The 25,240-nt window shown below is 39.8% G+C and overlaps 1 protein-coding gene across 1 annotated transcript in view; it reads right to left on the bottom strand.

The window, feature by feature from the left end:
* The window catches only part of UBE3D (ubiquitin protein ligase E3D), a 69,444-nt gene that overhangs the window by 10,738 nt on the left and 33,466 nt on the right, over positions 1 to 25,240 (bottom strand). Inside the window, exon 9 of the mRNA XM_063312653.1 lies at positions 15,950 to 16,088. Coding sequence (XP_063168723.1) covers positions 15,950 to 16,088 — 139 coding nt within the window. The remainder of the gene's footprint in view (positions 1 to 15,949; positions 16,089 to 25,240) is intronic.

The following is a 25,240-nucleotide window of genomic DNA, read 5'->3' as shown; positions in this document are numbered from 1 at the left end:
CTGCGGAGGCTTAGCAGATTACTTTTGCAAATCTTGGTCCTGCGTTTCCACCGGCCACATCAACTGGACCCCTCCATATAAGACTGATTACATCACTCTCACTCGGTTGAGAGAGGACATTACGTGCACCGCAACCAAAAAGGGTGCGACAGGACAGGGGGGTTGGAATAAATGTAATCCGGTTATTGTACAATTCACTGCTGCAGGGAAAGCTCAGGGGAATGCCTGGGACTCAGGTGTAAAATGGGGAGGTCGTATGTATGCCAGATGGCCCGGGTTTCATTATGGCAACATGTTCTACATTCAACGACAGGTCACTCTCCCTCAGTCCCCACCTCTTGGGCCCAATGCCGACGACATTCACTCCACCTTTCTTAAACCCCTCAACAAACAAAGAAACCCCCTTGTCTCCCTTCTTAACTCCTCCTTTTCCCTCGTTCACACCGCTTCTAACGTATCTCGATGTTGGCTCTGCTTGTCTTCCTCTCCACCATTCTATGAAGCAGTCGGTTCTCCTGACCCTATCCGGAACTCTACCTCAGCCTCCTCCTGCCGCTGGCAAAACACCACGTTGACTATCACCTCTATAATAGGACAGGGCTGCTGCCTTGGCCGTGTTCCTGCTAACTATACTCAATATTGCCTTAATTCTTCTCATGATCACTGTGCCCTCTATCTCCCAAAAAATCGCTTGAACATCTACGGTTACACCGGCCATGGTGGCTACGGTGTACTCTATACTGCCTCTGGTAATATCTCTGCCCGATTGACAGGCCAATACTTTATCCCTGGGAACAACTCTGTTTGGGCATGTTCTTCTGGCCTCACCGCATGTGTATATGGGGATGCCTTGTTACAAACTAACACCTTTTGTATTCAGGTGCTCCTACTCCCCAAAATCTCCATCTATTCCCCTGAAGAACTTACCTCCATCCTGGAGCCCCCTCATTACCCCCTCAGGGCTAAGCGCGAAGTAGTGACTGCTGTAACCTTATCAGTCCTACTGGGCTTAGGTGTGGCCGGAGCTGCCACCGGTGTGTCAGCCCTTATTGTCAATGATCAGAACCTGCGTCACCTTACTGCTACCATTGACACTGACCTTCGCGCTATCGAACAATCTATTGTGGCGCTACAAGATTCCCTTACCTCTCTATCTGAAGTGGTTTTGCAAAACCGTAGGGGTCTCGACCTTCTGTTCCTCAAACAAGGGGGACTGTGTGTTGCTCTGAAGGAAGACTGCTGTTTTTATGCCGACAACTCAGGAGTAGTATTGGACTCTATGAAAGAGCTAGATTCCCGTTTAAAAACAAGGGAATCGGAGCGCCAACAATCCATGTCATGGTATCAAAATATGTTTAGCATTTCCCCGTGGCTGACCACACTGCTGTCCACTCTGTTGGGGCCCCTCCTTTTATTGATTCTCGTATGCACCATAGGCCCCTGTGTGTTGGGTCGCGTTCTCCGCTTCTTAAAGCAGAGACTTCATACATTGGACTCAGAGGTATCCGAGACGAAGATTGCTGTTCAACACCTGGTCACTGCTGTAGGTATGGAGAAAACACCACTCTTGGGATGGTCCTCTGATAGTGAATCGGAAATGGACAAGGACCCCCAGTCACACTACCCCCCGGAAGAGGAAGCTGGGATGGGTCTCCTTGGACTGAAGAGTCCCTGGCTCCCCGACTCAGACCCTCTGGGGGGGGAACAAAATTAAATAAAAAAGGTAGAAATGTGACGAACCTGACTCCATTACTGCACAGCTAGATTGCATGTCTCTCATGTAGCCTCAGAATGTTGTATATTCCCTTATAAGGGCATGACTTGTACTTCCCTATTCTCTCTGTACTCACTCCCCCGCCCTGATAGAGCTGCTGAATAAAAAGGAGGTGAGGGCGCGGCAAGGGGCGGGCAGTACCAGCACCCTCCTGAAATGTAGCGTCTCTCCTCACAAAAGAATCCTGTACCTACCGTTGTCTTTTCGATCTCACCCTTGCGAGGGAATCGTTGGCTCATTCCCCCCCCCGGGGAATCTCATAGACCGAAGGTTGAAGGACTGGTCGCGCGACGCGACAAGCAGTCTTAAAGAACAGAAAAGAGCATTCAAACCATCTTCTCAGCAAATTCAAGAACAATACTCCTTTGAAGATCACAGGTTGCACAATTGTGATTTAAGCTATTTTACTAATATTAGCACTAGGGTTCTATACTAATTAACATTTTCTAACCTTGATTAACATTATCATTAACATGACTTGAACTCAAAACTTCAAAAGGTCCTCAAAGGACTTTCCTCCTCTAGTTTCCTAATGATATTGCATGTGCCAATTACTGCAAAGATCTAGAAGTCTCAGCTACTGAATTTCCTATGTTAAATTATCTAAATGGCAGTAAACAAACAGAAGACTGTGCCTCAGAGCTTGTTAGTATATGTGAGTGCTGTTTACAAAGAGAAAATTAACTAGTGTCCTTTAAGCAGTGGGCTCCTCTACCTTCAATTCTTCTGACCCCTTTTGCTTTGGCTGTTCTGTTTATTTGGCCCTTCAGCTGCAGAATTCTAATGATCTTCATATTTTGGATTTCTTTTTTTAACAATACCAGGATTTAAAATCACTTTACAGCTTACATCTGGTACTTCTTGACTTTTAAAATGTGACTATGGGTATCCATGGGAAGGGAAGTGACACCATGTAAGTCATGTTTCATCATTCAGATATGTATTTTGCATTCTGTATATCGTTAATGTCATGACATGACGGATGCCTATTCATGATGGCATAATTGGGGCTTCTAATGGATGCCAAAGATTATGACTCTACTTTCTATTGTAAAAGTAGTTTAACATTGTTTTATATATACTCTTAGCTGACCTCTCTGGAGTAAAAGTGGGGCATAACTGCTGTAAACAAACAAGATTACTGGAAAGCACTGTGGCATGGCAGCAGGACATAGGCAAAAATGCAGAGATTACTTATGAACTCCGTTAGCCAAAAATAAAATTTAAAGTGGTAAAAAAATGAAAAATAATTAAAGAGCCATAGAGATGACTTTGCAGTAACTATGCAGAAATGGTTATAAAAACAAAAATATGCTTTAAGCCCAAGAAATAGAGAAAGCTTTAGAAAGAAACTCAGACTGGCTCCTCCTCCTTAATTCATAAGGAGGAGGGAAGGGAAAATAGTCATGCTTTCAAGATTCAGTTTCCATAGCATGTATCAGTAAAGTATAGTTTCAGTCAAACTTCTACATCTGTTTCTAACCTGGCCTACCTCGGCTAATAGCAAAGAAGAAAATAAAATTTCAGCCCCCGAAGATTTAAAGGAGAGAATGGGCACCTGACTGCACTTTTCAAGCCCTAGAAGGCATCAAACTGTTATGTGGGGCTCTTAATTCAGAAATAGTAATTTCTTTGATGTTTCTTAAAATCTTATTGCAACATTTGTTAAGCCCTGAACAGGAAAGCATATATCCTCAGATACTGCTGACGCCAGGTCTTTTCTCTTTTAAGAAACCATGAAAGTTATGTTATTTTAAGCCTAATCAATGGAAATTCTAAAAGAAACTAAAATGTGGAATTCATTGAAGCCAATGGAACTTGCTCTAAGTAAATACATGCATGACATCTCACATGACTGGGAGAAAGGATTCAAATTCATAGGTGGCAGCAACGTTATTTTTTTAAACAGGATTTAGCCATGTATGGACTGTAGGACATACTTAGAACCTGATGCTGGCATTATGTTTATCAGCCCCCAGAAAGTAGGTATCTGGGTTATGCCCAAACACTTCCTTAATTCTCAGGTATGTCAGTGCAGGACTTAGGAAGGGATGTTCATCATATGCAACACACCTTTACTGTATTGGCTCTGCCACTTTCACGCTCATTTTATATTACCCCAGATCAGAGAGATGGCTTTTTCTGTGCAAAGAGAGGTAGGGAGAGAATTCTCTCAATCTAGGGAGAGATTTCTCTCAGTCTTCCTCTGTGTGAAGGAATGGAATTCTGTGTCTAGGTTGAAGGAGGGGACATTGTCTGCCTGAAGTTTTGCCCACTGATGTCATCCTGCCTGGTGGGTCTGTGTATGATGGAAGTCCAGCATTTTTACTGAATTAGGTCATCAGCTCTGATATGCATGAAGTAAGCTCTCTCTCTCTCCAATAACTTTATAGGAACAATTCAGGGCTGATTTAAACAGTTTTATACTGTTATACTTGAATTATTTTATCATGTTTGCATACCATCAATATGTTTTGAAGTAAGACATCTGCATTTACAGTACAAATTTAAGCAATCAGAAAGGTTTAGAGTGGGATACAGTTTTAATGATTGCCTGTTGCATATGCTTTAAGATACCATGTGGGGTGGGAGACGGGAAGCTGGAAAATAAGTATCTGTCTCAGTCTTGTTATTCGTTCAGTCGCTTCCGACTCTTTGTGGCTTCACGGACCAGCCCACGCCAGAGCTTCCTGTCGGTCGTCAACACCCCCAGCTCCCTCAGGGATGAGTCCATCACCTCTAGAATGTCATCCATCCACCTTGCCCTTGGTCAGCCCCTCTTCCTTTTGCCTTCCACTCTCCCTAGCATCAGCATCTTCTCCAGGGTGTCCTGTCTTCTCATTATGTGGCCAAAGTAGTTCAGTTTTGCCTTTAATATCATTCCCTCAAGTGAGCAGTCTGGCTTTATTTCCTGGAGGATGGACTGGTTTGATCTTCTTGCAGTCCAAGGCACTCTCAGAATTTTCCTCCAACACCACAGTTCCAAAGCATCGATCTTCCTTCTCTCAGCCTTCCTTATGGTCCAGCTCTCGCAGCCATAGGCTACTACGGGGAACACCATTGCTTTAACTATGCGGGCCTTTGTTGTCAGCATGATGTCTCTGCTCTTAACTATTTTATTGAGATTTGTCATTGCTCTTCTCCCAAGGATCAAAAGTCTTCTGATTTCCTGACTGCAGTCAGCATCTGCAGTAACCTTTGCACCTAGAAATACAAAGTCTCAGTGTCTACTTCTATATTATCACTGTTTCTTCTTACATTATCTCTTCCTGTGTAGATAGGAATCAACTAATGGGAGATAGGTGATTTGATATTGACCTGAATGAGTTTCATGCTCTTTGCAATGCCGAACAATCCTAGTGCAAATTTCTTCCTTTGCTGCCTACCACCATTTACACGTGAGCCAAGCTATATTGTCATTATGGTATATTCATTACTGAGGTATATTAGCAAGATGGCTTATTAAGAAAAACAGGAAGGGTAGGAAAAAAGCTGGACTATACAGTTGCATCTGAAGGGGGCTTTGATCAGGGCAGGTCAAGACCAAAGTAACAAATCTGCCAGAGTGATCTATCTTCCACCCCAGAAATCATATACTGGTTCTCTTCATGTTTACCTCTTATAACTGGGGTTCTTAAACTTTGAGAATTGTAAAATTACAAATGTGTGTGACCCTCCCCCCTATGAATACAATAATCACCTCATTGGAGCTATCTGTGGGCAAGAAATTAATCTACTGCTTACTTTTAAAAATTAAAATGTAATCTATATATCCTAGGGATTCTCCGACTTTGTGAACTAGTGGGGGGCATGCACAAGCAGAAGAAAGCCCGAAGCAAGTGTTAACAGTGCACCCAGTTTGCTGTACAAGCATAAACAGGTTTTTAAAAATCTGTGATCCCTAAATTGCTTGTGACCCTACAGCAGGTCCCCACTCATTTTGAGAACTCCTGGCATATAAATATGCTAAACTAGTTCTGTGCCTCTTATGTCTAAACTTGAAAGGGCCTTTGCATGCAGTCTTGAAAAAGAGTCCTTTTAGAAATTACCTAGATTTAACAACACAGTGCATACCAAGAAGACAAATACAGATGCTGAAGAGGTGATGTACTAGCAATCAGAGATTAATTAATATCCATTCCATTAGGAATGCCTAAATCAAGCAACTTTGGAACATTTTCCTGAGTCTGCCCTATCTCTATGTAATGGGCAGAAGGAATAACCTTGAGGACAGGAGGAAGAGCCACAGCCAAGGCAACAGTCAGATAAAAAAATCTGAGTCAGGGCAGAAATGTAATTTGAGAAAGCGTCTTGACAAGACCTTCCTTTCCCTAGTTCTCACAAAAGGGAAAAGGGAGGGAGGGAGGGAGGGAGGGAGGGGAGAAGCATATTCAGGTTTGCAAGATTCTATTACTGTGACCTTATGATAAAAATAAAATTAGCATTCATAATTTTGGCTTCTGAGTCCGGTCTACCTCAGAGGGCTGACACTCTAAAAATTGTTTTTATGATCAAAGAAAATTTTACTTTTATAAATGTGAAAAACAACTGCTTTCAAATGAATATCATATCCCTAGGAATGACTCTACATTTTAAAACAGGATGTAGCAGCTTTCAAAATATATTGCTGCAGGACTGCTACTGACAGCTTTTTTTATAAAGCCAATAGAATAGTAAAGAGGAGGAGGGAAAGGCCAATTAATTTCAGAACACCTTGTCTTAGATGGCTCTGTTAAGAGATGCAAATCTATTAATTTCACTATATCTGAAAGTTAAATGACTTTCTGCACCTTTGAAATTCCCTGATCTTCTCCATCAGGAATATGAGCAGGGAGTTGTTTAGATTTAAAATGAGGATAAAACAATTTGAGGAGAAGCAGTATATACGATTTACTTACCAAAATTATAGGCAGGAAATAACTGGTAACCTACATTTGATTGACATGTGATCAGGAGGTTACATTCACAACTATTATCTACCGACACCAAGAAGCGACAGAAGCAGTGTATTTACAAGTAATTTTAGATGCAGAATTTCTGCTGCATTTGTTCTAACTGATGTACATTTTTAATAAAACTTATGGAGGCAGGAGGGACAATGCCTAGACCTTTAGCAGCAGGAGTAAAATTAAATTAGTTCATTGCTAGAAGCATAAAGCATTAACGAAATTTAACAAGAGAACTTCCAACAAGATTTATTCAGTATAACTAACACATTTTCTTCAAATCCATTATGTAGCCGTGCATACGCTAAACCATCACCGCACAATGCAATCAGAACTGAATTACAGATAGTTCTTACTTGCCAATGATAATTGGGACCAGGAACTCCGTCACAAAGCGATGCAGTCATAAGGCACAACATTATGTAAATGGGCTGACTTACGGTGGTAGTTCCAGCAGTCCCAGTTGCCATTATTAGGTGAATCCCGCACAGTTGCAGTGTCCCACAGTCATGAGATCGCCGTTTGTGATCTCTTGTAGGCTTCCTGATTGACTCTGCGTGTCGGAAGCTGGCAGTGAAAGTTGCAAATGGCGATCACATGTCCGTGGGACACTGTGACATCGTAACTGCGAGCCAGTCGCCAAGCACCCGAATCACACAATCATGTGACAATGGGGACACTGCAACAGCCACAGTTCTGAGGACCCAGCATAAGTACCCCTCATTCAGTACTGTTGTAACTTCGAATGGTCACTGAATGAGTGGATGTTAAATGAGGACTACCTGTATAAGGATCTCATTCTTTAGCATAGCAGACTGAAGATGTCAAATAAGCTTCAACTATTTGTATTCAAAAAGGAATAATGAGAAAGAATTCACTTCAGTCATTTAATAAAGTTACCAATTTTCATTTTTCCTTCTTTCAAAAAGTTTCCTAAGACGCCACTTGCTCCTCCCGTAAAGTGGGTGCGCTCCCATTTAATGTCATGATTCAGTTTATCAACAGTAATGTCTATACAATTATCTACTTCCACTGGGATCCTAAAACAAAGGAATGGAAAAAAATCGAAAAGTTCACAGGCACATTCTTCTTGGAAATGATAGTTTAGACCTGGCATAAATAACTTTAAAGATTTACTCTCACGTGTAATAGTTAACAGCACTGTAAACATGAAACAGTTGCATGAAATAGGATTCCCACACACAGACTTAAAAACATAGGTTCCCAGTTGACAATTTATACTGCTGTTAAATACTGCAAATATCAGTACTTAAGAGCCGCCATTATTTAATTAAGTTACTTTTTAAGCTGTGTCAACAAGACAATTCCTAATAGGTTATCTGCAACTTAGAAATCTATTTCAAGGCAGAAATACTGAATATGTATTTTTAAAATTATTTATCTGTTCTTAAGATTTCAAATGTATTTATGGTTGCTTCCAAACTGTTTTTTTCCCTTTAATTATATTATCTTTTTAACAAAAAAACTGATGTTTGCTTGATATAATGTTAATTCTTTAAAACAATTTAAAAATTATTCTATCTTTTCTCCAAGGAAGGACACTCGAATCAGTCTTAAATTATAAAGAGAAATACAAATTAAAAGCATAATCAAATAGGAGATAGAACCAACTTTTCTGCCTGGACATGTAGCAATAATTCCAAAGCCTGAAAGCATCCACCTGGAAGAATCTCTCCTCTCTATGCATCAGGTCCAACTCAGTACTCAGTACTTTAACTCTAAAAAGAGTTTAAAAACAGTTAAACTTTGATGGGTACAGTGAGATCTATCTAGTGCCAACAGTGGGAAAATACTTACAAAATGGATAATTTTAGAGGCAATCTTAACCATAGGTTTTTGTTTTAATGAGAACATCTCCTAATGGCATATATCCTCAAGATACCCTGAAGGAACCCAAATCTGTGATGAACTGCAGACGCCACTAGTTACTACTTGGAGGAAAAAAACACAGCTCAAAGTACTTTTATTAACTGTGGCAGAGAAAAATGCGACTAGAAAGAGAAGATTCATTAAAGTCAGTTCACCAGACAGCCTTAACCAAGTTTTCAAACCTCACTGCTGCTTTCACATGGCGTTCCTCAGATTTTCTCTTCTCTTGAGAGGCAATATAGAAATGTCGGTGATGGATGGAGGGATATTAAAAGAAAAATCTGTTTTGAAATTTTAGAAAGTTAACCCAAATGCTGTAGCTATACTTTGCACGTGCAGCATATAAGCATACATTGCATTAAAAAGAACCTCCTTGCATAAGCCAACTAAAAAGCCATCAAACTTTTCTAACTTTGTTAAAAGTTTTGTTTGTTTTTGTTAAAATCAGTTTGTAGGATATTGACAGTGAGAAGAATCTAAAAGTATATTTAGGCCATATGTTAGACAAAACTCTGTGATTCCAGTCTCCGTATTTTGATAATGGTGCTTCTTTTCATATTAGTCTTTTTCATATCAGTGGTTAAGGCACCAGGCTAGAAACCAGGAGACCGTGAGTTCTAGTCCCACCTTAGACACAAAGCCAGCTGGGTGACCTTGGGCCAGTCTCTCTCTCTCAGCCCTAGGAAGGAGGCAAGGGCAAACCACTTCAGAAATATTGCCAAGAAAACTGCAGAGACTAGTCCAGGCAGTCCCTAGGAGTCAACACTGACTTGAAGGCACTCCCCACCAAAAAAAGTCTCATTAGGGAAAAACACAGAACAAGGCTGCATCTCTCCCCCATCCCTGAGATGATGTAGTCCTGTTGGCTTACCCTGCAGTATCAACATGTTAAGGGTAGGCATTTGCACAGGAAAGCCAACACATCTGATTTTTTTATGGGTTTTTTTTCTGGCAGATGTCTAATGTATCAATGTTGGGTCAAATATAACCCTAACCCTAACTATAACTCTATTTTGGGCTTTAGCCTCAAGCTAGATTTAATTGTACAAACTATTGTCATGGGATAATTACATCAGCTGTTTGTGTAGCATGCCTGGGCTGCCAGCCCGATCGCATTGCTTTTGATGTGTAGAAGAGCAAACAGCTTGCTCTCTTGAAATCTCTTCCTCTCCAGTCTCTCTGCTTGTGGGAGGGGAAGGGTCAGGCTAGATTTAATTGTACAAACTATTGTCATGGGATAATTACATCAGAATCTACCCAGCTATCATTTGGCCTAGGTGAAGCAAGAACATTAAAAAAACTTTCCTCCCAAAAGAGGTTTCAGGACTTTTAGACACATTAGGTAAGAGAGACATTTGCACCCATCACTGCAACAGAGACAATGGTCAGAGTCAGACCAATCTCAGGAGAGCTAAGCTAGAAACCATAAGCAATAGAGGGCTTTAGCAAAATTACTTTTGTTTACACAACAGATATGGGGAAAACACATGACAAGATTTTAAACTGTAAACACTTCACTTCGCTTTTGAGAAGTTTTCAGTTTTCAGTAACATACAGGTACAGGTAGTCATCACTTAATGATCCTAATTGGGACCGGCAACTCCGCCACTTAGCAGTCGCTAAGTGGGAAATCACATGGCCGCAACTGTGCTTTACGGATGGAGAGAGACAAGACTACTCCGTTTCACACCTTCGGTTTTTGTTTGCCTCCTAACCATCCCCCTGCCTTTTGGAAAGCCTGCTTGCTGTCCTGTACACACCAAAGCAATGCGATCGTGCCGCAACCTGGGGCTGGGAGCCACAGGCATGCTATGCAAACAGCTTACAGTACTCTCTTGAAATCTCTTCCTCTCCAACCCTCCACGCAAGGGGGGTGGGGGGAAACAAGCAAGCGATTTCTGTAGGCAATCTCTCCTTTGCCTGACCCTTCCCCTCCCACAAGCAGAGAGACTGGAGAGGAAGAGATTTCAAGAGAGCAAGCTGTTTGCTCTTCCACACACCAAAAGCAATGCGATCGCACACTGGCAGCGGGAAAGGGCCAGGCAAAGGAGAGATTGCCTACAGAAATCGCTTGCTTTTTTTCTCCCCATCCCCCTTGCAGAGCAGAGAGATAGGAGAGGAAGAGATTTCAAGAGAGTACTGTAAGCTGTTTGTGTAGCATGCCTGGGCTGTCAGCCTGATCGCACTGCTTTTGATGTGTAGAAGAGCAAACAGCTTGCTCTCTTGCAATCCCTCTCTTCAATCTCTCTGCTCTGCAAGGGGGGAAAGAAAGAAAAAAAACACAGGCCAGGCACAGTATGTGTACTGACTGTAATGGCGATCACATGACTGAGCAATGCCGCAAAGGCCATAAATGGCCATAAATGGACCACAAAGTTATTTTTTCAGCACCATCATAACTTCAATCACTGAATGAGTGGTTGGTAAGCGAGGACTACCTGTAGTCCTTGTTTAGCAACCAGTCGCAGTTACGATGATGAAAAAGTAGCTTTGCAAACAATCCTCACGTTTACGACATTTGCAGGTCTGTAGAGCAAAGGAAAGGTGAAGTAAAACCGTAAGCACAGTCGCAGTTTCACTTAGTGATCGCTTCGCTTAATAACCATGTTACCGGTCCCAATTGTGGTCGCTAAACGAGGACTACCAGTTTTCAGTAACATGATTTTTGTAGTTAGTGCTTGCTTGATTTAAAACCTCACAGCTAGTTAATCTGCTATATTTGCTTCATAATTCTGTTTATACTGTTTGAATATTGTATAGCATGTAATGTACTTCTTGCAACCCCTCTCTCTTATTTTATATTATTTTATAAATGTATAACCAGCACATACACAAAGGAAGCAGCAACACACAGAAGTCTACCTCCTGAGCCAACTATAGGAACCATGGCTGCAAAATCAGAACCAAGTGGCCCCTGGTAACTTTGCACCTTTCCTTCTGGTCTTTTAACCCAAATGAAAGCCTGTGAATGGGGCTGTTATCCTGCCTCCCTCAAACTGGTGGTAGAAAACTGCTTCCTTCGTGTCTAGCAACTTCTTAGGATTTTGTCATTCTCTAAAACGGGCACATTTAATCCCTTGGATGCTTCCATTTAAGCAGCAGGCCCATTTTCAATTATTTCTTTCTGAGGTCTAACTAGCCATAATTCTTTGTCAAGAGACCATCAACTAAAAATGGGGTGGCTTGATTGGAACATGAATCCTCATCACTACCAATATGATGAAACGAAGGGCTCTGATTTCATTGAGAACAGGAAAGTTACATGTAGCTGTCAGAGGTGACATTCTGAGGCACCAAAGGAAAGGATGTAATACACCCAAGCACCTCTTGTACTTCAGCAAATACAAGACACGTCTAATAACTTCTTTTTGCCAGCCCAGTACCCTTCAGCACATCCAAATTGCTTTTTGGTTTTACAACCACAGCTTGCAGTGTGTTATGAGCTTCATTAATATTGTACATTTCCTTTCGGAAATGTCGACTCAGTGTCACTTGGTTTTTCAGAAACCAGATCATCTCTGAAACTCATCCTGTATGGGATGATATTTCAGAAAAGCTGTTTTGTCTCTTAACAAAAAATGGTAATGGGTGGGGAAGAGGGTCATGTCCTCTCTTTTAAAATCCCTAGAATCTGCAACACGTTTGCTTAGCTATGAAAGATCACCACACTTCAGTAAGACCTTAGAGATACTTATCAGTATGGTGTAGGTTTTCATTTTGTTTTTGATGCTTGATACACAATGAGCATCAGATGCACCAGCCTTTAAAACCCTACTCTATTCTTTTTCTGGGAGTTGTAACGTTCACAGATTTTTTTAAATCGAGAATTAAATGATGAGATTTTATAGAAATTACAGCTAAAGTTACCTTATAAAGCAGAACATTTCACTAACTGAAAAAGCTCTGCATGTTAACATTTTGCTCAGGGGCCACGATTTCAAGTCATTTGTGCTCAGCACTAGACAAGAGACAAGAAAGCCTACATATATGGAAATCCTGCTGCTTTTGGACCTGCACTCAACTGAAAAACAGAGTTGTGAGTTCTGCTGGCACCACACGTCTTTGGCGTTTTAGATGGGAAGGACTAGCCTTCTGCCAAATTTCACACCACTTCTGTTGAAACTGAGAAGCTGATACATGCTGAAAAAGAGCCATCCTGGGATTTGGCTGTAGAATCTCCCCTCCCAATAAAGGGCTGCACTCATGAGATTATATTCCACCTCCTTTCTGTTATAGGACTCGTGCTCGTATCCAGTTTGGCCTCACTGGGAACATTCAAGAACAATATAAAAAAAGAGGGCTTTCCAAAAGAATAATGTACTCTGATGAAAATGCATGACCTGGGATACTCCCTTTCCCTTCATTGTTTCTTGGTTTGGGGTGAAGGTTTTAACTTGCATTCAGAATTCCCCTTTCCTGGTTTGTTAATAAGCATTTAGTGAGTTTCCCAGTTTGGATATAAAGGGAATTGTGACATAATACTAGGTAGGGTCTTTGAACTAAAGTCAACAAGTAACAAATGAAGGGGAGAGAATAAGCAGTTGTCCAGACTGAGTCGGTCTGCTAAGAACATTTTAAAAGCCCAGCATTTAATCCAGGCTCCCAAGCACCTCCATGAAGTATCTCTGCCCTTCCCAGTTGCTGCTTAATTTCCTTTTTCTAATTCCATCTGTGTCTATGTGATGCATTTTTCAAATAACATTTAGTTATGAAACTTCTGTTCAAAGTAAATAAAATTTATAGAAAATCTCCATGCATATTTATCAAACTGGTAAGCTTCTCAGCATAAAAAAGCGATTCTACAGAATTAAGTTTTAGTGTTTATGACAATATAAGCAAATGCATGAAAACAACAAACAAATTCTACTGATGTTTTGCTAGCATTACCTTGACTTCTTTGACATCTGGACTACAAAAAACCACAGCAAATAAGAACTCAAGAACACAACTTTTTAGATATTGAATTTTTTTGATGATACACAGTATCAGGCAACTTACCACATTTCTCCCAGCACTGCTGTTGTGGAAAAAGCAAGCATTTCACTCTAGTATCTGTCAGACATTAACTTTGAAGGTTACAGAGTGAAACAGGGATTGCTGGAATTAAATAGACCATTGATGTTTTCTTTTATGGGTATATAAAACTGGGGGAGGGGGAGAGAAATGTAATGTTCCAAAGGCTATAATTTTGGCTTCTCTTTAAGCTGTTCATAACAGAATATATACATATACATTAGCTCTTTCAGGCAAGAAATATAAAGTCAATGCAGCCAAGGATAGCATGCAGTTTTTGTGTATGTGTGTGTGTTGGATAAGAACAGAGTTATGTATCCTAATGCTCTGCATTAAAGAAAATGTCTTATCTGTAGTTTCTGTGGTCAATTCTCATCAAGCCATAATCTAAATCAGTGTTTCCCAACCTTGGCAACGTCAAGATTTGTGGATCTGAACTCCCAGAATTCCCTAGCCAGCCATAAAGTCCACACATCTTCAAGTTGCCAAGGTTGAGAAACAATGATCGCAGAATAGATTCTAAGAGGAGTGGCAGTAGGTATTTATGTTGAGGACATATGGATCCTGTCAAATCCAGTGATTTCATCTTGCTCCTGAACCACCACTTCCATTTTTTCTATATTGAAACAAAATCTCCATGTGGCTTTAAAAATGTATTTCTGGAATAGGATTCTCCAATGGTTTAGGAAAAAAATGCTGTATTTTGTCTTTGTGATGTTGAACCTCGAGATAAAGTGATGGAATTACTTCTGATATGTTTATTTATACAGCTTATATATTTCCAAAATAAAATAAGACCCAAAAATGCAATTAAATATTGTCATTATTATCCAATTTAACTGAATGGCACCTAAGAGTGGCTTTTCCCCAACTATAGAAGACTATATTCTATTTCAAACAGCCTTCTTATTTGAATTTTGCATTTATTGGTAAAGTTCCTCCCTCAAGCCAGCTACAGCCATTTCAGCATTTTATTTCACAAGCATATCAAGGAACCTGCCTCCCTTTATATCTTCATAGCTGAACAGAATAGAGAATTCTTATTTATATTTGAAACAGAAATCATATTGACCTCAGATAAAATATCCAGAATGTATTCTCTTATTATATAAACTGGCGGTCTTAACACAATCAGCAACTTATTACTATAAATAACATAGCAATATTTGTACATTTCTCTGGTAGTTTGCAAAAGAATCTTCCCAACAGATTGCTATGAAGGTGACTGCAAGAGGTAAACTGCATTTTAAATATAGTGACAAATGCAGAGTAAAGCCTCAAAAACTTAACTTTACCATGGCGCCAGATCTGTGCTATAAAGAAAACAAGATGGCATTCTAGTAAACCCTGTGAAATTTGGTATCCCAGAAAAACGTATGAGGATGAGATGGGGCACACCTGAGACAGTCCCCTGGCTTGTTTGAGGTTTTTACAGAAGCCAGCTAAGAACAGGTATTCACAACAAATGAGGTAGGTCTGGGCTCTGGCAGAGGATAAAGCTCAGAGTAAGAAAGTACAGGCTGGATTAACACTCTACCCACCCGGTAGAATGCTGATGACTCTCCTAAAAAAGAAGAAATGGAGTCGAGCATCTCCCCGGAAGAGGAATAAACTGAGGTTCATCATACTCTGAGTCCTTGTCAGAGCTCTGCTCGGCTCCTGACTTTGGGACCCCTAGGGATACAATAGACAGTAGTACGTCGGCAAAACTGAATTCAGGAGCTTTCCCCCAGTAGCAAGGATCACTGCAGCATGTTACTAAATTGGGCTGATAACTAGGAGCACTAGTTACAGCTAGTGGCTAAATGGCTAAAAACATGGCAGATAGTCACTTCAGTGGAAAAATATGCCCACAAGTATGATGAACTCATTAGATTTTTGGGTTTCATCCGTTTATGAAGTGAAACAGAAAGAACAGAAAAGGGATTTCCCAAAGACAGTGAGTAACAGGAGCTTTGGGAATTTGCCTTCCAAAGGTGCATTAGATAACATTCCAAGACAAAGCTGTGTGACTGACGGGGGTGAGGACCACCCAAAAGGCAGAAGAGAATCACTGTCCAGAAGCACTCAACACATCTGGCACAAAGGAGGAAAAAATGTAACATTTTCAGTAAGTCAAATATGTAAATGCAACACCATCTTCAGTTTGTGCAGATATGGCTAAAAATGATTAATCCAAACCGTAACTGGGTAATAAAGGAAGAGAGCAAAGAAAGGTCAGTGTAACATCTGGTATTATTAACTATTCAATTTGGGTAAAGGTCTAGATTCTAAAGCTTATTCTTGCAATGTTAGTTAATTATGTGAAAGAGCATGCTTTCTTTACCTGGAAAGAATTCATCCAGCGAAGGGAAGGGGGCAATGAAGCATTACTCTGAGACAGAATCAACAGAAGTTCCAAACAGGTCTTTGATGGAAATGTCAGAGGAGAGACTCCACTATCTTCTCCCCATGCATCAACAAGACTGGAAAGAAACAAGAATTCTTTTACCTGTTTATGTAATATGCAGGGAATTTAAACATTCAGTAAGTGAAACACAATAAATTTTGCTTATAAGCAGGTTTAGCTGTACAGGAATAGAGTAATGGATAATGCTATCTTGTTAAAACTTTATTCAATTAATTAGCAGTTGACATATAATCATAAATGCCTAATTAGATCAGATTAAAAAATCTATTTATTTTGGTATTCCATTTACGGTAGTAGCCAACTCAATGTACTGAAGGTTCTTAAGATATACCAAAATATGTTACTCCTGGCACCCCCAGTGTACTTAGGAATACCTCTCTTGGTTTCTGCCATGATCCTTGCTCCACCTGTTCTTTTACACATAATACAGAAGCTAGCATTCTGCAAAGCCAGGTACAAGCGTTCTGTATCTTTATTTCCAATGATGACCCTTGGACTCTTAATTTTCTTAGAAAATGAAAAACAATGGGTACCTTGGAAAAGTCCCTATCTATCCAGAAAAACGTACAAAAGCAAACAGGGCTAGGACAGAGCATAGTGAATGAATAAGAGATGAGAAGTAGATTGTTCAAGAGGGCCCACGGTACATTCTCCAAACGTATCCCAGAGTTGCTGGGAATCAGGCAGCATATAAATATTATTATTATTATTATTAAATATGCCCATGAGACCCCAGAAGGATAGGAATCCCTAAGTTACTTTGACTTCTTAATTCTTGGCTGCTTTCATTCTAAGACAGCAATTCTATACATGGCCACTCATATAATGGGTAGTGTAGCTTTCCCAAACCTTGTACCCCCTAGATGTGTTGGAATTACTTTTCCCAAGACTATCAGTGACCGTAGCCGCAGTCTGGCTGAGAACCCTGGAAATTTTAATATCCACATATCTGGAAGGCAGGGAGTTGGGGAAAACTTGTCTGATATAGCCATTTACTTGGAATTTGACCATGTTTCTCTTTCCTGGCAGATCTGCATGCAGCTTAAACGCAAACTTTATACAGCTCTGTCAGCTCTTACAAATGGATTCTGGGGGGCAAGAAGAGAGAAAGTATGAGTTGAAACTCCAGTTAAATAAAGACAGAAGCTGGCTACAGTTGCTTATTAATATCCATTCAGTGAAGTTGCTCAGCAGAAAGTCAGAGAAAATCTCATTAAAGGAGACCCAAATAATTCAATTTTCAAGTGTGTTTTAAAGGGTTTTCTTCCTTTTAATTGCTTAGCTCATTGAACAAGCCACTTTATTAAAATTTGTATGATAATGAAGGCCCCAGAGATACTGGATGGAGGATAGGGCAATAACAAGTCATAAACCTAGAATATAAAAGAGAAGCAAATCAAAGGCAAGTTAGTAAGCATTTGCTACTACTTGGACAATTGCAGGTTGGCTATAAGTATGGCACACTTCGACAAAGCAACCTACTGTTGAATTTCATCTTATAGATAATAACATTCTTTTGTATTTCTAGCCTATAATTATTACATTGCAATAATTGTGTAAAGGATAAAATGCCACAGCTAAGAAGGAACAGCTAAGACAGAGAAATCCATGGTTCAGGTTTCAACCAAGCCACTTGATATTTGTGGGAGGATAGGGAAAGAAGAGTGGAATGAATCACGTCAAAAACATAGATGGGATTGAATGTTCTGTAATTCTTTCAGGGTTTGGGAAAATTCGAAAAAAACGGTGTTAAGCCAGTTTTGGTTCATTTCCTGTGAGGTAGCTTGGCCTGAGAGAGAGTGACTGGCCCAGAGTTTCCCAGCAAGCTTCCTTGACTGATGGTGGACTTCAACCTGGATCTCTCTGGTGCTAATCCAAATCTTCACTACGTTGCCATGGCTGCTGCAACCACAGTACTTTTTGCCTGGCCAATGGCTGTAATAAAATATGTTGTTGTTATTGTAACCACTGTACCTCAATTCTGACCAACTGACAGGGAAAAACTGTCCTTGCTCTGATGAAGTACACATTGAAAAACAGCCTTCAAGTATTTTTAAACAGCTTATGCTTCAATCAGATCCTTGAGATTTACGTGAGTCTATATGCTGAACCTTTTGATTAAAAATGCTTTTGTATTCATCATACTCGGGCAGCCTATCCTGTACATACAGTCCCTGCAGAGTGATGCATGATGAAAGATCTCACTTCTTTCAACGGCAGCTCATTATACAGGCTTTTGGAGCATGCACTGATGAACAGAGCCCCATTACAGTGGGATGTTGGTAGTTTAAAAACCAAAACATATCAACACTTTTGCCTCTGTTGAAAATAAGCTAATGCTGACTTTATGAAATTCATCTCCTTTGGAGAAGCGTCTAGCCCAAAGGGATTTCTAACAATAGTGCCATATTATGAATGTTAATTACTACTACAAAAGAGTGAGCATGCTTTCAAGCTTCTCAGAAAAGAAATCCAGGCTGGAAGTTAAACAAACAAGAATCCCCAGGGGAGTGGAGGAAGAGGAAGGAAAAGTTTCCCATTAGCCTTGCAGGCTGGGAGTTCAGGGAGTTTTCAGCACACGTTGAGAACACCCAATGTGGGGAAGCTGGAGGTATAAATTAAATTAGGTTTCATGAAACAGTCTCCCCCCACCCACTGATGTTCAGATGGCCCCAACCCTGTTGGCCTTTCAGAAGGCCTTAATAACCTGGCTCTTCCCTCCAGCTTCAAGGTCAGTATTTTTTTATTTTTTTATTTGGCTCTCAAATTTCTAACACCACCCATTTCCTCGCAAATAGGGGGACTCTATTGCTAGAGGAGCACAGTCTGTGTGCTTTGTCCCGCATTGTTTGACAGTTTTGATGAGTTGATTATTTTTACCTGTCATCTTCTATTGTTTTTTACTGTTTTTGTATGTAGGTTTCTGTTTTTATGCTTTGTTACTCACCCAGAGTTACTTGATTCAGATGGGGGGCTAGAGAAAATTTGCAAAATAAATATATAAAAGAAACTACTGGATCAAAATGACAATAGTGCTGCTCTTGCCCTTCTGAAGAATATATAAGGGTAGCTAAATATTCAGAACTGCCACAACACTTGGTTTCCTTTTCAGGCAGAGAGTAGAAACAAATCTGATAGTCCTTTTATTGAGTTGGAGGCTAAATTTAGGTACCTGATTTGAGGGTAGGGGAAATAAAAAGGTTTTCTTAACATTCAAAGTCAAAGAAAAGGGATGTGAAAGATTACTCCCTATTTGGGGAAAATTGAGCTGAGTCAAATAGTAAGGGAAAGTTTTGAATTAGCTTGGAAGCATTGTAATTGTCTTCAAGAAAATAGGAACAGGAGGAGGAGGAGGAGGACATTAAAGGGCACAATGGACCTTAAAGCTACAGTGAACCCTGTTTGATACAGAAACATCATCCAAAGAGTGCGCGAAACAGAAGAAAACCCAGATGACTGAGTTGAACAAGAATGGAATGGAACAGAAACCTGGCCTACCTTGAGACAAAATACGGAAGGACAAGTAGAACCTGACTGAACCTAAGACCATCCATGTCTGAGCAAAAAGTAACCTGTGTGAACATATGCAGTACATGGCTAACAAAGAGTTTAATGAAAAGGCATCCCAGAATTATCTGATTTACAAACATCACTACATGAAAACAAGGTCACACCAGAATGAATAGGAAGTTAATTCCATTCCAGACCAGCACTGCTATATCAAAGGCGAACACAGAATGGCTGGAAGGACATGAGAAATGAGACCCAGCAATCAATAAACTCTTCATTCTGATGGATGAAGCTACCGTAGAAGGCCAGTACCTGAAGATAACATCCCTTGTATTAGGAAAAAAATCACAGGTCTCAACCTCTCCCTTCCAAACAGGGAGTAAAATTGTAATAATGCTCAAATTTAAATTAAACAAAAATTACTGGTCAGAATCTAATAATAATGTTCTGCTTAGTACTATAAGAAGAGAGAGGAAGAGGGGCTAATTAATTCAGCCCTTCATTCAGCTTTCTCTCCAATGATATATTTTAGCTCCTAACATTTTCTCAGTGGGTTTTATTTTGACAGATGGAAAATATGATGTATGATTTGTTCCATTTGCAAGGAAGTGTAAATGGATAGATCACCTTACAGACTCTGCAATTTTAATTATGTTTGAGTAGGAACAATTAGACAAGCGATAAGTTTCAATTCTATTGGTGTAACCTGCAACTGAATAAGTGTTAGGTAAGCAAAACTAACTCCTTTAAGATGTGTCTTGCTAGTTGGAGTGATGCATGAGTGAGAGTGAGTGGGGAGAGTGACCGACACTTCACATAAAAGTAAATGAGCCAAAGATACACATTAATTCTGGGTGTTAGAATCCAAACAGATATTGGGCATAATAAATTGATTGGGAGAAAGCATGCTTCCTGCCAGAAGATTTACTAAAGTTCTGCTCAGGTATCAGTGGTGGCTTGTCTACCCTGGCTCTCAGTAAAAAATCTCAATAAGCATCCCTTATTAGTTATTAGATTATTTCCAAGTGGAAAAGGAAACTTGCTCTCATTAATCTAGAAGTAACTTTAGAATTCTGGGGCATGTTGTCACAGTTAACACTTATTTTGGCAAAATACATTTAGCACACATAAGAAGAAAAGATCTCTTTGATTTCAAATACTATCAAATGGTTTTTTTCCCCTACAACAGTACAGCCTTGAACTAGCTTTACTTTACTTGCCTAAACACAGACAAAACTTTTTCTCTTTAATAAGAACTTAAAACAAATAATCCCAAATCCCAGCGGGCCTTGTTAAAATTGCCTCATAAAATTTTTACACTTGTGTATGACTTTGGAGAGGGAAAACGTTGACCCAGCAGTTTGAGCTCACACTGACTAATGTCGCCTTGGGGAAGAGATTGTCAAAATTCATGTGCCTCGCTATTTGAAATGGATATAAAGCAGCCAATTACGATACATCATGGCGAACAGTAGCTAATGACAGATTATTTTCAGACATAATCATATAGTTTTCAAGTAAACAAAATTATAAAGGCAGTCCAATTATCAGGAACTGTAGCTACTTTCCTAATGAACAACACAATCAAATAAGTATCATGGTTTTAGATTCTGGAGGGCACAAATCTGTATTTCTCTTGTTTAGCCCAATGATAGATTACAGGAAGCCAAAAGGTCAGTGGTTTCATTTAGGGACTGAACTATTAGAAACTGCAGGTGGGGTGGTATTTCAGTTCTCCCCATCATACAAACTGTATTGCATATAAAATACTAACACTAAAGGAGACAGTCTCAGCACTAACACTGCTGTGAAATTCTGTAAGTCGTTGTACATGGTTAATCTGTATGTGGAAGCCACAACACCTATCCTGCGGACACCAGGAACATTCTATACTACTTTAGATCTCTACTGGCGACCAGTTCATGTTACAGTGCAGTTCAAGGTTTTCGACTGGGGATTAAAGCTCCAAATGATTTAGAATTAGGGCACCTGCTTTCTCTCATCTGCTCCTCTATTATGGTATTTGCGAAAGGTAATTTTCTAGCTGTTGTTCAGAAGGAAACAAGAGACCTTTTCAGTAATAACATTCAAACCACAGAATCCTTTCCCCAGGCATGGTCACCTATTACTACATTTAAGGCACTAGACATCTTCAGTTTTATTCATTTAGGTTAAAGGTGGAGAAGCTGCTGTTCTCAAGGTGGGATGATGATGGTTAATAATTTATTTATTTGATTTATATCCTGCCTTTCTAATCAGAAACACTATGACCACTGACTATTTCAGCTGAAGCTAATGGGAGTAAGAATCCAATAACTGGGAGAGCCCAATCACAGGTTCGTTGCTCTTCCTTGAAGCTTCTAATGGTGGTTCTTGACTTCTTAAGCTATCGCTATCCCACCCAATTATGGTTGTGTGTTGTTCCTGCTGACTTGGTGGCATCATTTTTGTCTTAGTTCTTGCTGTTGTAGCATTATGAAATCACCTTTGTAAAAATTAAAATATACACCTTAGAAATGAATAATTTCCTCATGTTTTTCACTGTGTTCAAGATAACCCAGTGGTCAAGTTCCATGGTTTATCTTTAAAAACAGAAGAGCAAAACAAGCACAAATTTACAGTAGCTCAATGCCAGCATCCAACTGTGGTGATGGAGCTGTTTTGTCATGGATAAAACATCAGGTAGCTAACTTTAATGGCTCTTGTGTACTTTGACAGCACATCCACTAGATGCATTTATTTCTATCTTTAGTCCGTCCTTGGTGGCACAACACAGCCTTTCCACTGAAAATTAAAGATTAGTGGATTCTATTATGTTCTTCTATTTTGTTGTTTTGCTATTATATGCTGCCTAGAGTCCTTTAGGACTGGGGTGGATTATAAGTATTGCCCATTAATTAATTAATTAATTTCTGGCAGCTATATTCATCTCATTGATATCCAAAGAGAAACACTGGCTTGCATTTCTAATTAATGATGCAAGCCTATTTCTGACAACTTAAATGGGATTTGGACAAAAGTGAGTTGTGCTGCATTCTGTACTGCAAGCAGATGAAAAATATCAGCTCAGTAAGAGTAACTCTGTCTTTTGAATGCATAATGTTTCAGGAGATCAGTAAATGCTTTTGAATGGATTAAGAACTTGTTATTTGAAATCCTCCTCCATAACGTCTTTTCAAATTACAGAAGTGTTTAGTAATTGCTAGGAGATTTACAAACACCAAGAAAACAAAAAGCCCATGTTCCCTGCTTAATAAGCTCAGTCAATAAAAATGAGCACTAAAGAACATTTGTCATTACATTTTGTGATATGCAGCATTGGAAAAATGACTTTCTGGAAAATCGTGAATATGCAAAAATTGTGTAGCGATTCACCTGACTAGGTCCCATTTCCTTCACTGTGCAAATTCTTGTAGAGAATCTATAAACATCCTGGATGAAATTCAAGGTAGGTCGGTTTGGGCTATTAGGCACATTTGGAACTATACAGGATTTGTTATGGGTACTCTCACAAAATGGTTATCATGTAGTATGTGGCCACTCACAACTCATTTACCAGAAGGCAAACTGGAAGATGGCTGTCTGCCCCCACCTTCCTATGTTGCTCTAACACCTCCATTTAACTTATGTTTTCTGGGCAAGTGCACACATTTTCAAACCAAGATTGAGCTGGAGTCAGCCACCATTTTGATTTTCACACAAGTATTCTTGGAAATAAAAATAATGCAGAAGGCAGTTTCCTATATAGTTTAAAGTATCTAAAATTAAAGTCAGGATAGAAAGTTAGCCCACTGGTGTCCACAATCACTAGGTTGCCTGCCCTTCATATAATCATTGAGGTCAACTATATACATTACCCCCCCCCCTTTTGTGTGTGTCAGAAACACTTACCAAGGCGCTTCTGTATTGAAAGGATTTGCTGGTGATGTCACTGCTGCCTGGGGGACTCCCGAGGGGGCTCCTTTCATGCCCGTTATTTTCCCACCGAAGTAGTACCTATTAATCTACTTGTATTTTTACATGCTTTTGAACTGCTAGTTCAGCAGGAGCTGGGGCAAATTGATGGGAGCTCACTCGGTCACACGGCTCACACTCTCGGGTTTTGAACTGCCGAGCTGCTGACCTTAATGTTCCTCTGACTCAGCACCTTAACCACTGAGCCACTGTGGTCCCTAACTACTTACCCCTAATCTGGTATAAACTAGAGGTATTGAGAATACAGTACAACTCTTTGGATCTTGAGTCAGGATAGTTGGGGCATATTAATTAGGAATTCTGGGGAACATTTGGATTTAGTTATGTACAATTCAGTAATAGCTAATTTTCTTGTAAAACTAGTTCATAAACCTTAGAAATATTTTTCACAAGCCCATCACGAATAGGAAGGAATGTTCAATATCCAGAATACATGGGGGAGAAACTATTGCAGATTTCTTGTACTTCTGAAACAAGTATCTTGCACCAATCCTACAACTACAACTTCTCCAGCTGATGGATGCCCAGCCTCTGTTTAATAATTTGAAAGAAAAAAGAGCCCACCAACTCTGAAGACAAGGTCTTCTACAACTAATTCTTACATTCTAAAGTCTGTGCCAACTTTAAACCAAATAAAACATATACTAATGTACATTTTACATAACAGAGTTTGAACTATTTGAAAACAATGCTGTCTCCACATAACCTCGCCTTTTCGCAGGAAAATATACCCAGCTTCTTCAGCTACTTCTCACTGGATATTCTGTAGCTAGCCCAGGAAGAGGCAACAAGGTACCCTCCACATTTTTAGGACTGCAACTGTTATAATGCCTGACTGACCACACTAGATGGGGCTTTGAGGATCTGTAACTCAACACACTTTGTGGCCACAAGGTACACTCTTTTTGTTCTGGTCACTATAAACTCCCTGTTTTTAGCCCATGTCATAGTTTCTCAGGTGAACCCAGATGCCCTCTGGATTAGATTTCAAGTCCATCAAGAAAATTCCTGTATGTCTGAGGCACAGTATGAAGGCAAAGAGTTGCTTGACTGCATGTTCTAAGGAGCTTTAAAACATCTCTTAAAATAACAAGAATAGAAAAAAGATTTTGCACAAATATGGATTACAGAGGATGCATTTTAAAAAAATTTAAACAGCTATCTTTTAAAAAGTTACTGACAAGAATCCAGCCAGCTATCATGGTGTTCTCCATTGTAGGTTTGCTGTCTCCAGAGGTCCAAAACAGATTAGCACCTCAACTGTCCCTTATTATATTACATACAACGTATGAGGAACAGAAGTAATCTCTTGTTGAGATCCCAGAATTCAAATATATTAAATTAAGTAGAAAATTAAGCAGAGAAAACTAAAACCCAGCAAATCAATTCATGTCCCAGCAATATCAACTCTTGTATTCATTCAAGGCTCCTAGGTCATACATGTTTATTTTAAAAAGCAACATATTAACGAATTATGCTTGAGCATCCAAGAGATAGCCAAAATAGCCTGTGGTTAATAAATTGTAGTTTTTACACACCCAACACAGAAAGGAACATTTCCTTTTTATAAATGTTTGTGAAATTAGAGTGGCTGAATCTGGGACATAGTGGTTTTCTGTAATGGCATCAATCCTGAGGAACTGTGTCCTTTTTACTAACAGGCTTGTCCCAATGCAATGGCTTTCTAGAAAGTTTTACACACTGAATAGTTCTGGAAGGCCT

Source organism: Candoia aspera, chromosome 1, assembly GCF_035149785.1.
Source record: "Candoia aspera isolate rCanAsp1 chromosome 1, rCanAsp1.hap2, whole genome shotgun sequence".
Classification (NCBI taxonomy): Eukaryota; Metazoa; Chordata; class Lepidosauria; order Squamata; family Boidae; genus Candoia; species Candoia aspera.
The sequence above is the reverse complement of the archived record's forward strand: the minus strand, read 5'-3'. Positions and strand labels throughout refer to the sequence as shown.